We start from the raw sequence: 16202 nt of genomic DNA on the forward strand, positions 1-16202 counted from the left end.
GTTAGTTATAATAGGTTGTGTTTAGAAATGTAAAATTTATGTTTCAATTTTTCCTTTGCTGAATCTGATTTATTCTGTATTTATGTGAATGTTTTCTTAGGATCTGAATCCTGGTGTGGCCACAGATGAACTACATAGACATTGAAGGAAGACTATGCCACACCCCCACTTTTGAAGCAAACATGTTGTGGGGGAACTGGGTTCAAAAATGGGTCACTATGCTTCTTCTGGTCAGTGTAAACCAGTGGTGGTCTGGTGTTATCTTGAGCGAAGACAGGGTTTATATCTGGGCTTACTACTATCATGGTAGGTTTTGATTTTGCTGGTCAGCCGCCCTAGCCTGACAAAGCAGAGCTCACTTTTCACTTAGCCAAGACAAGTTCCCACAAGACTCCCACATACACACTACTCAGATGCTCATTAAGTCAGATGAGCACAAGCAGGATTGTCAAGTCTCTGGCTTTAGACCTGAGATTCAGATTCTGGGGTTCATTCTCAGGGCTTCAAGGCAGTATGTTAAAATTCAGGGCCATCAGCCAAACCACATTCTTCATGGCTTTTTACAAGATCTTCATGCATGCCAGTGCACGTAATATTGAAGAAGACAGGCATTTAGAATTTAACTATATTTTACATTTATCACAAAGGTAACTTCCATGCCTTTAAAAAAAAAAGGATGGTCCATCTCTTCAATGATTACAGCCTTCTCACATTCACAGATACTGCACTACAATTCTGTTATTGATACACTGTTATTGATACACTGATTCATCAATATATGTTTTCCCTCATGAATTTCAGGATTTAGGGAACAGACAGTTCTACTCTGAAGTGACAGCTGGATAGGGATGTGACTTACCCATTTCTGGCAAGAAGGCTCCTGCCAATTCTTGACCAGCAGGGGAAAACAAGGAAGGAAAAATAGTGTCATGTGATGCCTTGATGTTGTATCTGGCCAAAAAACCAGAAGTGATTTAGGAACCCCCATATTTTTATGCCCAAACTGTACAGATCCCTGGGGTTCCTTGAGCACCACAGCAACACAGTGACATCACTTCCAGCTTTTCAGACAGAAATGACTTCAGGTCTCATAGTGATACTACTTCTGATTATTCCAGCTGCTGGGGTCTCCCATGGCAGGACTATCAAGGGTAGACAACACTACTATTAAGGAAGGTGAATTGGGCTCAAAAACTGCTTGTCTCAGAGCCCAGTCTGCTTTGTCCAACACTCACCTCAGAAATTAAGAAAACTGAAGCAACTTTCAGAGAAAACTTTCTTTGAACCAATATCCAATTCATTCTTGAAAAATAGAAGAGAAGGAAAGAAGAACCAAGGTATAAAGAGTCCTCTACATCACTGTAATCCCTGCATAATTAAAAAAGTAAACCTTATTTTTTATCAAATACTAGTTGCCCCGCTGCTACACATTTTGGTAAATAGAAGAAAATGGAACTGAGCCAATGATAATGCAATTATTTCTACACAAAAAATGACTAACAAAAGACCCACAATAGTTTACACAGCAATGTTGCTTGTGTGTGTTGTATTCGGTGCCCCCTTCCAATTTCTAAAATTGATCACAAGAAGGCTGCCACGTACTAGCTGTTGTCCAGGTGGCATTCCCTAGAGCCTGTGCCCTTTTATTGTAGCTTCTAATGTGTGGAACTGGCTCCTTGGAGATCAGGAGAGTGCTGTCTCAGAAATCTTTAGAAGGCACTGCAAGACCATTTTATTGTCAGAACTTTTAATGAGGTACAAACTATAGGGATATTTGGGTGGTGGAGGCATATCAGTAATTCTGTTTTATGGGTTTTATATTGTGGTGTTTTTAATTATGATTTGTAATCCACTTTGAGCCATGAGGAAATCCACTATATATTAACCAAACCCATTAATGAAACCCATTAATGGAAGCACTATATATTAACCAAACCCATTAATGACGGCTTAACCCTTTCAGCAAGCAGTTAACCTCTGAAGAAGACTGAATCTATGATAGGGAAATTCAATGAAGATAGGAAAGGCCTGGTGATTCATACATAAAACATCCATGCATTCTATAAGAAACAGACACCACCAAGCTTGCCTAGGAGCATCTAAGACCTAAAAGATGAGATGGACAAGCTGTTTCCAACCACTAGCAAGCTCTCCCCACCACCAGCTATCTCCTCTGAAGAACTGGCAGGAAAGTCCAGGGAAAAACTCCACTAGGTTTGTCTGGAAAAGCTCTGAAAAGCCAGGATTCTGTTTATCCCTCAAAATTCTCCAAAACTGAGTAGCAACACTTATTATGGCATGAGCTGGTCAACTGAAGTAAGAGAAATCTAAATTATCTGTTCTGCTCTTATTCTAATTTAACAAGCTATTGTTACTCATAACATAAAGATGAATCTAACTTTGAATGCTTTGCAATTACTTCCAATTAAGACAAACAGACATTGATTTATTTTAAATTTATATTTAAACATTTTTTTTCAACTACATTAACATGAAATACCTATCTTTGATCAGTACTGGAAGTCTTGGTCAGGTGTAGTATTATCTAGTGTATGCAGGGATCAAAATGGCATGAAGATGCAAACAGACAGACAGCCCTTCATCAGGCTCCTAATCCATCAACAAATGGGACTTTTGTGGCACCTTAAATGTTAAGAACAGCAGCCCATTTTCTCCCATGCATTAAATTCCCTTCCCAAAAGCAATTAACAATACAAACCCAGAGGTAAAGGGCATTTCCCTCTTTATTTACTTCCTAACTTGTCCCTTCATTTTCTTACATAAGAGATAGCAGACTTGGGGAGATCTTAAAGGCCAACCAGTTTTTAACCTAACATACATTTTCACTTGTCTACAGCCAACTTCATCAGATGCACACAGAGAGTTCTCACATGGCAGACATATGAAAAGAAAAATATATAAACAGTGGGATCAAAATGGCATGAAGATGCAAACAGACAGACAGCCCTTCATCAGGCTCCTAATCCTAGACTATATTTGGTATGCTAGATTCATTCCTTTTGCTCACATCAGAAGGACAGTAAACAGCAATACTTGTAAAAGAAAGTTTCTTTATGTACACACTGAAGTCTTCTTCAAGGTCTTCCAGTTCAAGGAGAAGTTGTTGAAATAATGTATTCCAGAAGTAACTGACCTCTCTTAAAAATGCACAAGTAGCTTTTCTTTTCAACCAAGCTTGCAATGCTGAGAAATACTGCAAATAAATTATTCATTTTGAGTTATACTGATCATCCAATCAATATAAGGAAAGATATGAGCACAGTCACAATGGTCTCAAAGCTATTGATCAGAACTGTGTATAAACAAGCCATGGAGGAATTAATTAGATTTCAACATGAAGATATATTGCTTGGGAGTTTCCATTAAATCCCCCTCAAAAGCAAATATCTTATTTTTTTTGTTGAAATCCTATTGTGCTCATTGTCCATGTGTAAAGCACAGAAAGTAATTTAATGTTTCAAGCATTATTTACTGACATTCTCCATGTTGACACAAATGTAACAGCTGCAACGTTTATGCTGGTATGTAATCTTGTTGTAGTGACATCTGCAAGCATTGTGTCAACCAAGATAACTTAATTTTACAGACGGAAAAAAATGCAAACTATTGAGATCAATGTTAAATAAGATTCTGTTGCTCTTTTCAGTAATTTGTTCAGCATTGGGAATAAGAAATGCTTTTCTTACAAAAAGAAATCAAGACATGAACAGACTAAAAACTTAAAAAGTTTAACTACAGAAGTACAAACCTATCTCCAAAGACTTGGATGGCAACAATAGAAAGGAGCCCTGATGAATCAGACCACTGATCACAAGTCGAGCATCCCATTTCACACAGTGGTCAACCAGTTGCCCTGGAAGGCTAACAAACAAAGCACAGAAGCTAAGATCTTTCTCTGATGTTGCCTCCTACTATCACACATATTCAGAGGTTCCCCACCTTTGGATATGGAGGTTCTCTTCAGGTACAGGTAGACTTTGACTACTTTCAATGAATCCCCTTTTAAAACCAGCTATACTGTGGCCAACACTACTGCCACAGGCAGTGAATTCTACACATTTCATTGAGAAAAACCCTTTGCCTCCAAGTCGATTTGTGGCTGCCTAGCTGAATCACTGGTGAATCACTATTAAAAGTTGCCCAGGCAGTGGGTAACATTCAGAGGATGCCAGTCCCAGATACAGGTGAAACATCAGGAGAAAATGCTACTAGAACACAGCCATACAGTCCAGAAACCACACAACACCCCAGTGATTCCGGCAGTGAAAGCCTTCGACAATACAATGCCAATGTAAATTCAAATGGTCTTGGAAGTGGTTAGTCAGAAGATGAGATTAGTACTTGGGAGAACAGCTGACAGGAACTCTTGAAGAAATCACTGTAGCATATCCTTGTCTCACAGAAGCAGGCAGGCTGAGGTTGGAAAGGGAGCTGCCTTCCCAGGTTAAAGGCATTGAATTTCCTAGTCACTCGGGGAAAAGGTGCAGAAAGCTGTTTTTGCAAGTTGATGCTGGTGGGAGGCTAGTCCAGGCAAATTTCTCTTAAAGGTGACACTGAGATCTTTAAGAGGATGGTACTCCATCTTGGCACTGCATTCCCAGGTCACCTCACGAGGTTGGCAGAATAGGTAGGGGCACTGCAGATTTTAAAAAGGGTTGGCCTGGTAACACCTCACCTCCATTTTATTCTCTCAACAATTTGTGAGGTAGTTAGGCTGCAAGTGCCTGGCCCAATGTCACCCAGCAAGCTTCCACAGTAGAATGGGGATTCAAACCTCAGTCTCCCTGACCCTAGATGCACTGTAACCATTACAGAACACTGGCTCGCTGCTCAAACCTGGCTGAGAATATGGAAGCCAGATTGCAAACTGGGACTCACTATGAGAAAGAATATACCCTAGTACGAAAATATCTTCATTGTCGTCTGGTTTATTTCCAGTTCAAAATACTGGCTTTCAGCTAAAAACACAAAATTGTTCTGGACCAGGTTATCTATACAACTATTTCCTCTTAAATGAAGACCCTATGATGAAGTCCTCCCTTTGAGTGTTCACTGGAAAATTGTGCTTTTTTTCTGCTCTATTGTCCCAGCTACAGAACTTTTCTTCATAGATATGATTACCCTCATTACTATCTTTTAGATGTTAGGCAGAGCTTTTAATTCAACTGTGTCTGCTATTCTTTATATTTGCTGTTGCTTAAGAATTTTAGCCTTGCTATTGGCACATCTGAATATGTTTAAATTATTTATTGCGACAATTTATGCAATTACTCTTGTTTTATTTGTAAGCTGCAAACTGAGAGTATTTTACAGGAGATAAATCTCATAGAACAGGATATAAATCTCCAATTACATAATGTAGTATATTATCCCACTTTATCATAAAAGCCTGAACATTAAAATAAAATTTCACTCAAGCATGGGCCATTCAGGGAACAACACAACAGGATTAGAATTTCATAAACTAATGTGCTTATCAATGAGAAGGAGACAGATCAGTGCCTGTAGCTCTGTTCACAAGCATTCCCAGGCAAGGGTAAGATGTGCCTTCTGAGTATAACAAACGCAGATTTCATCCAGGCATTTATAAGTTTGGGACAGGAAGCAAGGAATCAATTTCTATTGAAGAACAATGTAAACAATGCTAAAAGATTGTGTGTTCCATATAAGAATGCAAAGGAAACCATGGAAACACAGTTCATTCCAAAATGTGAATGCTCATTCCAAAATATGTCATTAAGTTGATGAATAAAAAAAGCAAACCGTTCGAAAAGACTGGCTCCCCAGTATCATGAAAATAAATTATGTTGCAACCCACATCTTCATTACATTTCATTACTTTGGGGAAAACACCAGGAAAAAATACAAATGTGAAATTAGATCACTGCAGTCAGAGACCTGTAAAAATGTACAATTCAGTCTAACATGAGGGAGAGGTTGTTGTTCAGAGGCAGAGCATCTGCTTTGCATGCCAGAAGTCCCAGGTTCAATCACAGGCATCTTCAGCAAAGGATCTTGTAGTAGATGATATGAAAGGCTTCTGAAACCCTAGAGAGCTGCTATCAGTCAAAGACGACAATACTGACCTCAAAAGCCCAATGATCTGAGACAGTATTAACCAATTTTGTATGTTTGTATGTGAAATTTAGTCCTCATTCTTATGTGAACTATCAATGAAATATGACAATTCAAATGAAAATTACAATTACTGCAATGCAAACTTCATAACGATGACGCGGCTGGCCTCCACTCGGGCCAGGGCCTTTATGGCTCTGGCGCCGGCCTGGTGGAACACTCTCCCGTCAGCTGTCCGGGCCCTGCGGGACCTTGGGGAATTCCGCAGGGCCTGTAAGACTGAGTTGTTCCACCGGGCCTTTGGAGAGACCAGCCGCTGAAGGTGCCCCAGCGTCCTCCCCTTGCTTTCTATGGGTCCCTAACATCGTCGGGACCCATTATTCTCTCTATTTCCTTTTAGGAGGGTCATGTAAGGGTTTCGCAGGGCGCTGTTTTAGCTTAAAATTGCTGTTTATATTGTATTTATGTTTTTATATATGATGTTTTTATACATGATGTTTTTTGTGCACCACCCTGAGCCCTTCGGGGATAGGGCGGTATATTAAATCTAATAAATAAATAAATAAATAAAACAAACATGTCTCTATAGAAGCCTTTGATCTTTACATTATTTGCAGCATTTCATTGTACGCTTGTGAAAATAAAAATAACCAAAGTAAGAATTATTGGCAAAAGTGCATTTTCCACAAAATGTACACGTACTTCTGCTTGCAGAACTGACAGTCGAAGTGCATGAACTTAGACTGGAGTACCACTAAATAGGACTTAACTGCAAGAGTTGATAATCTGAATTCTGGTAGTTTTGCGACAAGAGACACTTGACAATGTACCACATAATGGGAAAGAGAAAGAGATTACAGGGCTAGTTTCTACTGCACCATAACCTCGATTGCCTTTAGCTCTGAACTGTCCCACAGAGAAACAGATTTTGGCTCCTGGACTAAAGTCTTCCCCCCACCCCCCAAATGGGCAACTGGAAACAATACAGTTTTACACCTGGTTGTTCAGTTACAATTAGCTACTAAAGAACTTTGGCCAACTTGTTGCCTGGTAAACTCCAACACGTACATCTCTTCCCTCTGTCCAGCTACCCAACCTATAGAACATCTCTCATCCATCCATGACTACCTCCTGTTCTTCTCAGATCTTTTATCTTCTCAGATCTCTTGCTATGAACTTGCTCAGATCTTGCCTTCTCATTCACCTCTCTCTCATAAGTACAGAAATGTGAAATAAAATTGGAAAGTCACTTTTTTGTAATTGATACACATTTCTTGACTGTGGTTACCATTTTGTTCTTTGGGCACTGTGTACTTTCAAACTATCCAGCTGAATGCCACTGAACACTGCTGAATGCCACTGGACAATGCTTTTAGAGCCAGTGTGGTGGAGTGATTCAGAATGGTAAACTCTAATAAAGAGAACCAAAATTGATTCCCTACTCCTCCACATGAGCAACAAACTCTAATCTGATGAACTGGGGGTCATTCTCCCCCTCCAACACATGAAGCCTGCTGGGTGATGTTGGACAAGTCACAGTTCTCTCAGAACTCTCAGTCTCACCTACCTCACAAGGTGTCTATTGTGGAAAGAAGGACTGTAAGCCACCTTGAGACAAAACACTTCACAGGAGACAAAAGCAGAGTATAAATCCAGACTCTTCTTCTCTTGTATATAGTTTCATATATGCCCCATGAAGCTTAGGCCCTTTCTGCACAGGCGAAAAACAGCGCCCTAGGAATGGCAAAAACGCAGTTCCTAGGGAGCTGTTCGCATGGGAGGCGCTGCTGCATTGCAGCAGCACTGCCCTTGCTCCCCCTCAGCGGCGCGAAGCCGCTGTTTCCCAACCTCACTCCCCAAGCGAGGTTTTCCGGAAACAGCAGCTTCCAGCCGCTGCCGTGCTGGCGCCATCCCCCCTTTTCCCGAACACCTTACCTTCCCTCCGACCTTCCGGCGCGTCGTCCAGGCCTGGGGACACGCTCCCCTGCCCTGCGACTCCAGAGCTGTCGTGCAGGGCAGGGGGGCGTGTCCCCTGGCCTGGGCGACACTCCGGAAGGTCGGAGGGAAGGTAAGGCATTTGGGCAATGGCGCACCCCTGCGCCGTCTTCCCCGCCCCTACCGGGACCATTCGTGCAAACGGTCCCGGGGGGAAGGGGGGGTGCATCGGTGTCGTATACGCCGACGCACCCCCGAGCGTGGCCATGCGGAAACGGCCTTAGAATTCTACAGTGGTCACACCTGTTAACCAGTTTGCTGTCATAATATCCCAGCCACCTCCACTTAGACATCTTTTGCCACCCACTGCTTTTTATATTCCCTTCTGGAACCAAATAAGAGACAATCTTAAATATGCAGGTGTTTTCTATTTTTCCTGGTGCCATTCTCCAGTTATATCAGTGGAATAAACTGTGGCCTTTGCTTTCCACACGTAGTGGCCACTGAACAGAAAGGAACTGCTAAACCACAAACATCACACATTTGAAACCTCTATAACATATGCAGCAAGTTTAAGCCTCCAGCTGTTGTTTAACAAAAAGAAACACAATCACATTTCCACATTTATGATTCTTTCTAAAAGAATTTTTAGATGAGTTTTGAACCATTGCCAAATTCTCGACTATCAGTTAGACAGCGCAATGACTATAATAATCAAAAACTGTGTTTCATAAGTTTCTTTAAGGAGGAGGAGAAGCTTTCTGCAGTCTATCTAACAGACACCTACAAAGGATGATGAATTGATTTTGGCAAAAGGAAATAGACTTTAAAGTAAATAAACAACCCACAGGTTGATTAAATCAACCAAACATACTTAAATATCTTTCCATGTGTCAGGCTGGTTAGTTTAAATGAGACGTGCCATGAAGTTTTCTCCCTTTTGCTGCCTGCCTCCTCCCAAAATGTTGCCTTGGACATAGTACCTAGTCCCAAGCAACTTGCTGTGTATTCATTACTAGTTAGTCCTAATAATAACAGAAGGAAGAGACATCTGCTGTGGCAGGGATAATGGATGAAAAAAACCCCTCCTTTATGGTTATGTGTAGTTCTCTAACCAAAAAAAGACTATGCAATTCTTTTGTTTTTGTTACAGTTCCTTAAGAGCTATTTCCATTATTTATTTTCTTAGTGTTTCTGGCCCTCATGATTGCAAAACAAAAATAGTAATGCTCCTAAGTAAGTGCATGAATCAAAAGAGTCTGAATTAGGTTCTCTCCCAGGTAAGGGATAGATTTTTAATTAAAAATAAGAGAGGGGAAAATAGAACTCAGCTGTTTATTCTAGTGCCCATGGAAAAATAATCATTAATGGATTTTTTCACATGTACAAAAGATAAACTGGTGCCCCCTCCCCCCAAAAAAAATTCAGTATGCATTTTTGATAGATTTGTTGAAATGCACTTTCATGAAAAGCAAGGTCACCCAAAGCTTACTGTGGTCTTGATGCTTCTGCTTGGTCTGTCTGGAGTTTCTCCCCTCCTTCCACTTCCATTGTGCAGTAAACAATGCGGTTGGGAGCAAGTGACTTTAAACCTTGCACTTCCATTATAACGATCTAAACGAGAATGAAAAAAAAGGGCACAGCAAACAAGCATCAATAGCCTGGAACATAATATTCCATATACTTGCTGTAGTATTAGATCCAAAATTGTCTGAATACAGGATCTGCCCTATTTTGTAAAAGTGTTGTGTTATTTTTCACTACTTTACTTGACCCATCACTCATTCTGATCCTTTCAGCTTAGTAACCGATTCTGCTTGGACACATGTTGAATTTTTTTACTATCATATGTTTATGGCTTATAAGCAGTCACCTCAAAAGCCCTGTCCACATGTTAACAGGGAACACAAGAACAAACTTGAACATATATGCATACACCGGTTTATAAAGAACAGCTAACACACATTCATTTTACAAGTGAAACTGGGGACCAAAACTTGGACAAATATGTAGTTTCAATCATACTTTTCAGTGTATGTTTGTTGACTGTAACAGAATTACTCAACAAGCATATGAAGAAAACCAAGCATACACTGTATACAAAGCATAGGTGTATTCACTGTAACTTGTGAATAGGGCTAGTATGCTGTAATGGGTAGACTGTTAGATTAGGATATTTGAGATCCAGAGTCAAATCCCTACTCCTTCATGAAGTTCCTTAGATGTTATTGTGCATTTGCCCTCAAACTAAGCCACTCAAACAGTAATGGAGGGTACAAATAACTAAAGAAGAGCCAATGCCACCTGGAGCTCCTGCAAAAGATAAAAATGTGATATAGTTTAGGGAGACACCCCTTCAGCCGGAAGCAGACTGCAGATGTAGATAATCACCCATCATATCAGGCAATATGCAAAGAGAAAAAAAAATCTAATCACATGGATCTTCACATGGCCCTTGCAAATAACCAGAATGAGTTGAAACGGGAATTAAATAAATAAGTAATAAACGATCCACCCATTGTTATGCCTGCCTTGGTCACATTCAGGTTTATAAGTGCAATGCACGTTATGTGCAATTGTCCTTGAAGAGCATTTGGAAGCTTAAACTGACTAAGAATAAGGCAGTCAAGCTGTTGATGGGGATGTATTATAGCATTCATAACACTTCAATAATGAAAAATCCACATTGGCTGCCAGTTTGCATCCAGGTACAATTCAAGATGTTGGCTTTTCCTAGAAAACGCTAAATGGTTTGAGACAAGGACCTTTCCTCATACATATCTATGCAAGAATTAACACTGAGACCCTTCTCCTAGCCCCAGCCTTCAGAGATAATGTGTGTGTGAAGGTACTTGCAACAGGGCCTTCTCTATATGGGTGCCCCAACTTTGTAACTTCTGTGGTGTGACAACTATTGGCCAGTGCCAGACTAAATCCATTCAATTCACACAAACCTTTAAGAATTAACCTTTGTGGACTCAAACTTTTGAAAATTAATTGCTGACCACTTTTATTCTATTTCTATGGAAATGCTTTTAACAGATCACAAGCCCCTTGGAAATCTGAGATGAAGGGAGAATTTGAGATGAGATTAACCTCTCATTCAACAACTCTAATTAGCAGTGATACCAACAGAACAGGACTTCTGTATGGCACATGTGCCCAGAACGTGAGGATCAGAATCACTGGTTACAAGTCTGAGATATGCAAGAATAACTGTATCCTTATGTTAAAAAAGAAAAAAAAAGAGATGTGTGGAAAAGCCTTTGGTTTGTTAGCTTATCATGGGCACAATGATACAGACATACAAAGTTTTCTTTCTAAGTTTAATTACGTAAACTAACTTGGAACAAGCAAACTCCTGTAGTTCTTTCTTGTGGTCTGTGGCAAAACGCATAAAAGATCACAAAAGATTCATAATCTGAAATTAAAAGGCAACTTAACAAAAAGAGTATCATCTAGTGATATTTCTGCATGGATTTGGTCTGAGTGCACACTTTCTAATTTTTAATGTAATACATCTGTAAGTAATGGCCGTTGTGGCTTCTCCAGGCTGTGTGGCCATGGTCTGTTAGTTTTAGCTCCCAACGGTTCACTCGCGTTCATGAGTGAAAAACCTGAGAAGATAAAACTACCAGTCTGGTAGTACCAGACCATGGTCAAACAGCCTGGGAAATTGACAACAGCCAGCCTGTTGATTTTGGCTATGAATGCCTTCGGCAGTTAATTATGTAAGGAATGTTACCTACTCCACATTGGTAGGGTTTGGAGTTGGCTAAAAAATGTTTTGATGCCAATCTCCTTTTTAAAAAATTCACTTACTGACTAGAAAGCAGCATTCTTACCGAAGCCTTTAAAATTTTTGAAAAGCTACTAGAACAAATTCTAAATATCATCAAGCTCAGGAGTTTAAATGGATGCAAGAAGGAACCTCTTAAATTCAAATGTCTTCCTGCTTGACGTTTATTCACAATCCATGTTTTTCAACTTCTGCAGCAACTTTAAATTCATAACTTTCACTTTACTTTCATTTTAATCAGATTTAACAGCCATAGACCAAGAAAATATTTTAAAATTAAAAACAGCAAAGGAGATCTATTATGACAAATTTTTGCAAAATCTAAAAAGTCACCAATCAAAAATTGGACAATTGACACATACTCAATGCAAATAGTCAATGATTTTAGATATTTGGGGATTCAGGTCAAATGCATCCTGCTCTAACAATCTGTAGTATGCTAAACATAAAACTGAACTGTCATTAGCACTTAAATTGTTTTTTATCTGAGGCACTCAGTTTATATCAGCACTGCTGAGAGCATACAGGAGTTTTGAGTGCCATACAGTATGCAAGATAAATCTGGTTGCCAGGCCCAGTGGAATTTCTTGATAAAACTTTGAGTATCATTTTTTTGGTCTTTTTTTAGATCTTTGACCTCTTTGATGATGAATTATTATCAATGTTTAAAAAACAAGACTAGAATTTATTATTCTAAGATGCCAGATGGAAATATTCCCTGTTCCATCTGGGAATAAATACTTTGTCAAATTTTGAATTTTCATCCTATATATTCCAACAATACCTAAATTAAGACACTCTAGCATGCTACCTGTAACACAGATGAAGGACAGTCTTGCTGGGTTCCTTAAGAGCAACATTTTTGTGATTGCCATTTTTCAATGATTGATTTGTTATTTCACGTTCAGATGGCACAGTGCAATCCTAGGTCGATTCCGCCAGTGGAGAATCGACCTATCTAGAATTAAACTCTGGCTGCCTGAATTCTTCTTCTTCATGCACACATGTTACTTTTTTGGATCCTGACAAGTATCTAGTACTATTGGGCCACTGCTGTTTTCTCAGTGCAGCATGCCATTGAATGAGCTGACTTTATCCTAGAGTTTTTTGAATGGAAATTGCCACAGCATCATTACAGCCTGCCATCTAATAAACTGGGGAGAAAAGAATAAATATCCCATCTACTATCTTTTTTTCTTCTCTTGAGGGAATAGTTAGTTCTTTCTATAGCTTTTGGAAGAGCTTCAGAAGTTTTTACTCCATTACTGCAGACGGAGCATGCTATCGGCCTTCCCTTGCGTTTGATTCGGAAGTTAAAACTGGTCCAACATGCGGCAGCACGCCTGCTCACAGGCGGCGCCTCAGAGAACACATCCAACCTGTGTTGCGGCAGCTGCATTGGCTCCCAGTTGAATTCCGAATCATCTTCAAGGTGTGGGTTTTGACCTTTAAGGCTCTGCGCGGCCTGGGACCCTCGTACCTTCGGGACCGCATCACCCCATATGTTCCAACTCGGCCTCTGCGTTCTGCAGAGGCCAACCTACTGGTGGTCCCCGGCCCCTCTATGATGCGGCTGGCCTCCACGCGGGCCAGGACCTTTACGGCACTGGCCCCGGCCTGGTGGACTTGGGTGAGTTCCGCAAGGCCTGTAAGACTGTGTTGTTTCACCGGGCCTTTGGAGTGTCTAGCTGCTGATTGGTGCCCCCCCTTCATTGCTCTGCGCCTGGGGCGGTTCCATCAGGGTCCCCTCATATTGAGGGCCTCACCGCCCCCCCCCCCATGGGGGTAGGTTTTAAATTGGGGTCGGACACCTCTTGTTGTGCTTTTATTTTTATTCTGGTAGCATGTTACTATGTATTGTGGGTTCGCTGTTTTTATGAATTTTAAGTTATTCTATGATGGAGCCTGTGTATTTATATTTTTGTGACTGCTCCTATTGATGTTTGGATATCGTTGTCCACCGCCCGGAGCCCTTCGGGGATCGGGCGGTATATAAATTTAAGAAATAAATAAATAAATAAATAAATAAATAAATAAATAAATAAATAAATAAATGTAATATATATATATATAATAAAGTTTTCTTGCCAGCCCTGAAAAGATTATTTCTTTCAGCAGTGCTTAGATATTTGGGGAAGAGAAGAGGAGGAGTTGTCTTGCCACCACCAGCAAACATTTTCTGTTTAACCGGGGTATTTGTTGTTCATCACTATCCACAATACACTTTTCCAGTTCAGATATTAAAAACAAAATCAAAGCCTGACAATAAACATTAAAATTCCAGGCAAAACAATTACAACTAAAGGAGAGAAAATTAATTCTCAAAATATTTTAAAGATGTCATAACCATCCAACAGCAATGTAAAAGATATACTCTGAGTTATATTTAAATAATGGCAAGGTTCAAACAGATCAGAGAACTGTAGTTAGCTGTTATGAGAATGAGCCTGGGAGATTCCTGAGATTACACACTCTCCCCTTTCTCTCCATTTGTACAACCAGCTATACTCTTTTCCACTGAAAGATCTAAGTATAATTGTAAATTCATCCACCACTTTTTTCTGGACCTTATTTGTAGTATAATGCTTCATGAGGGTCCTAATGCCTGCCTTGTTCTGTTCCCTTACCACTGAGGATTAGGTCGGGGGGAAGTCCACAAAGTTGCAAAATATTTCCAGGAAGTGTGTACCCCCAGCCCAGCCTCTACAGAAGTTCCTGGGAAAATTCCAGGGAAGGGCTGTGAGCCAGCTTGCATGCTGTAGTTCCTGAGGTCTGAAATGGGAGGGCAAATCGTTCTGGCCAAACCTAAGGAAAACAAGGGGCAGGGTGAGCAGTGTGTCAGCTGACCACAGTTCACCAGAGATGTATGGGGCCCAGACTGTGCCTGGAGGCAAAACCTCCTCCAGGCACCCCTTCCCCCATGTGCGGCATAGTGCCCCACCCACCCCCACCCATTCATACACACAACCACCCCACTTACCTGAGCCAGCGGAGGTGGTAGATTCTCTCGCACCAGGGCTGCTGCCTGAGCAGGGAAGAGACGCCAGCTGTGCAGCGGCCAGCCACTCTTCCCTGCCCAGCAGCACCCGCAGTACACACGAGAGATGGGAGGAGAACTCCCTGCCCCAGCACACCGGTGCACCTGTGGCATCCATGGAGCTTCGGGTTCAGGGACAGGAAGAGAAGCCTGTCCCTGCACCCGTAGCACCAGGGAAGCTGTGGGTGAGGGGAAGAGAAGCCTGCAGGGGCTCCCAGTCCTTCCCTTCCCAGCTGGGATGGGGGCTCTGGTGGCTGGCTCAACTTTTCCCCTTCAGCCAGAGGCGAGAAGCTGAGCCAGCCACCGGGGCTGCAGGGGCTCCCAGTCCTTCTCTCCCTAGCCTGGGAAGGCAGGACTGAGGAGGCAAGACTCCCCCCACCTCCACCCATCAGAGCCCCCCCCCCCCCGAGCATTTCAGCAGGGGAGAGGCTTCCCGCGGTGTGCGAGGCCTCTCCCCTGCCGGCATGCCTGTCAGGGATGAAGGGGCTCCCAGTCCTGCCCTCCCCAGGTGAGGAAGGCAGGACTGGGAGCTCTAGTGGTTGGCTCAGCTTTGCGTCTCTGGCCTGAGGTGAGAAGCTGATCTGGCCACCAGGGCTGCAGGGGCTCCCAGTCTTTCCCTTTGCAGCAGGGGAAGGCAGGAGTGGGAGCTCCAGTGGTTGGCTCAGCTTTGTGCCTCTGGTTGGAGGTGAGGAACTGAGCCGGGCACCATGGTCTGCAGCCAACTCCTAGGGACAGGGAGTCGGCTGCAGGCCTGGCTCAGCTCCTCGCCTCTGGCCAAAGCTGCAAATCGTTTAGTCAAATGTGGGGGCATTCAGCCCACCCAATGTGACCAAAAGGCGTGCACCCAAGGACATGGGCTACCCCATGTCCCTAGGGCCGTGCGCCACTACAGTTCACCCTCTGCTTTCTGCGGCCCATGTTTGTGGGCTGCTTGGAGTTGAAGAGGTAGGTGATGCACCATGCGATGAAGGTGTACTGGTGTAGCTGCTTCTCACTCACTTCCTTTTGCAGCTGCTTCTGTTCTTCCCTGCCTCCACTACACACTGAAGGGCTGGGGCTGGCTGGTCTAAAAATCCCACTGCAGTCACTGCCTCCCTGGTGTCCCACTCTTGGTTAGCCACCAGATGGCGCCTCCTGTCTCTCTTCCCCTAGCACAGTGATGGTGAACCTTTTTGAGACCGAGTGCCCAAACTGCAACCTAAAACCCACTTATTTATTGCAAAGTGCCAACATGGCAATTTAACCTGAATACTGAGGTTTTAGTTTAGGAAAAATGGTTGGCTCCAAGGCATGCGTTACTCGGGAGTAAGCTTGGTGGTAGTCAGTGGCTTTGCT

The 16202-nt window shown here is 42.1% G+C and overlaps 1 protein-coding gene across 1 annotated transcript in view; it reads right to left on the bottom strand.

Annotated features, from left to right (window-relative positions):
• CADPS2 (calcium dependent secretion activator 2) overlaps positions 1-16202 on the bottom strand; it is a gene marked incomplete at its 5' end in the record, with an annotated part of 402437 nt that overhangs the window by 216403 nt on the left and 169832 nt on the right. The window contains 1 exon segment of the mRNA XM_048501584.1: positions 9524-9645. Within this exon segment, the coding sequence (XP_048357541.1) occupies positions 9524-9645 (122 nt within the window).

The sequence above is a fragment of the Sphaerodactylus townsendi genome, linkage group LG06 (genome assembly GCF_021028975.2).
Source record: "Sphaerodactylus townsendi isolate TG3544 linkage group LG06, MPM_Stown_v2.3, whole genome shotgun sequence".
NCBI classification, from domain to species: domain Eukaryota; kingdom Metazoa; phylum Chordata; class Lepidosauria; order Squamata; family Sphaerodactylidae; genus Sphaerodactylus; species Sphaerodactylus townsendi.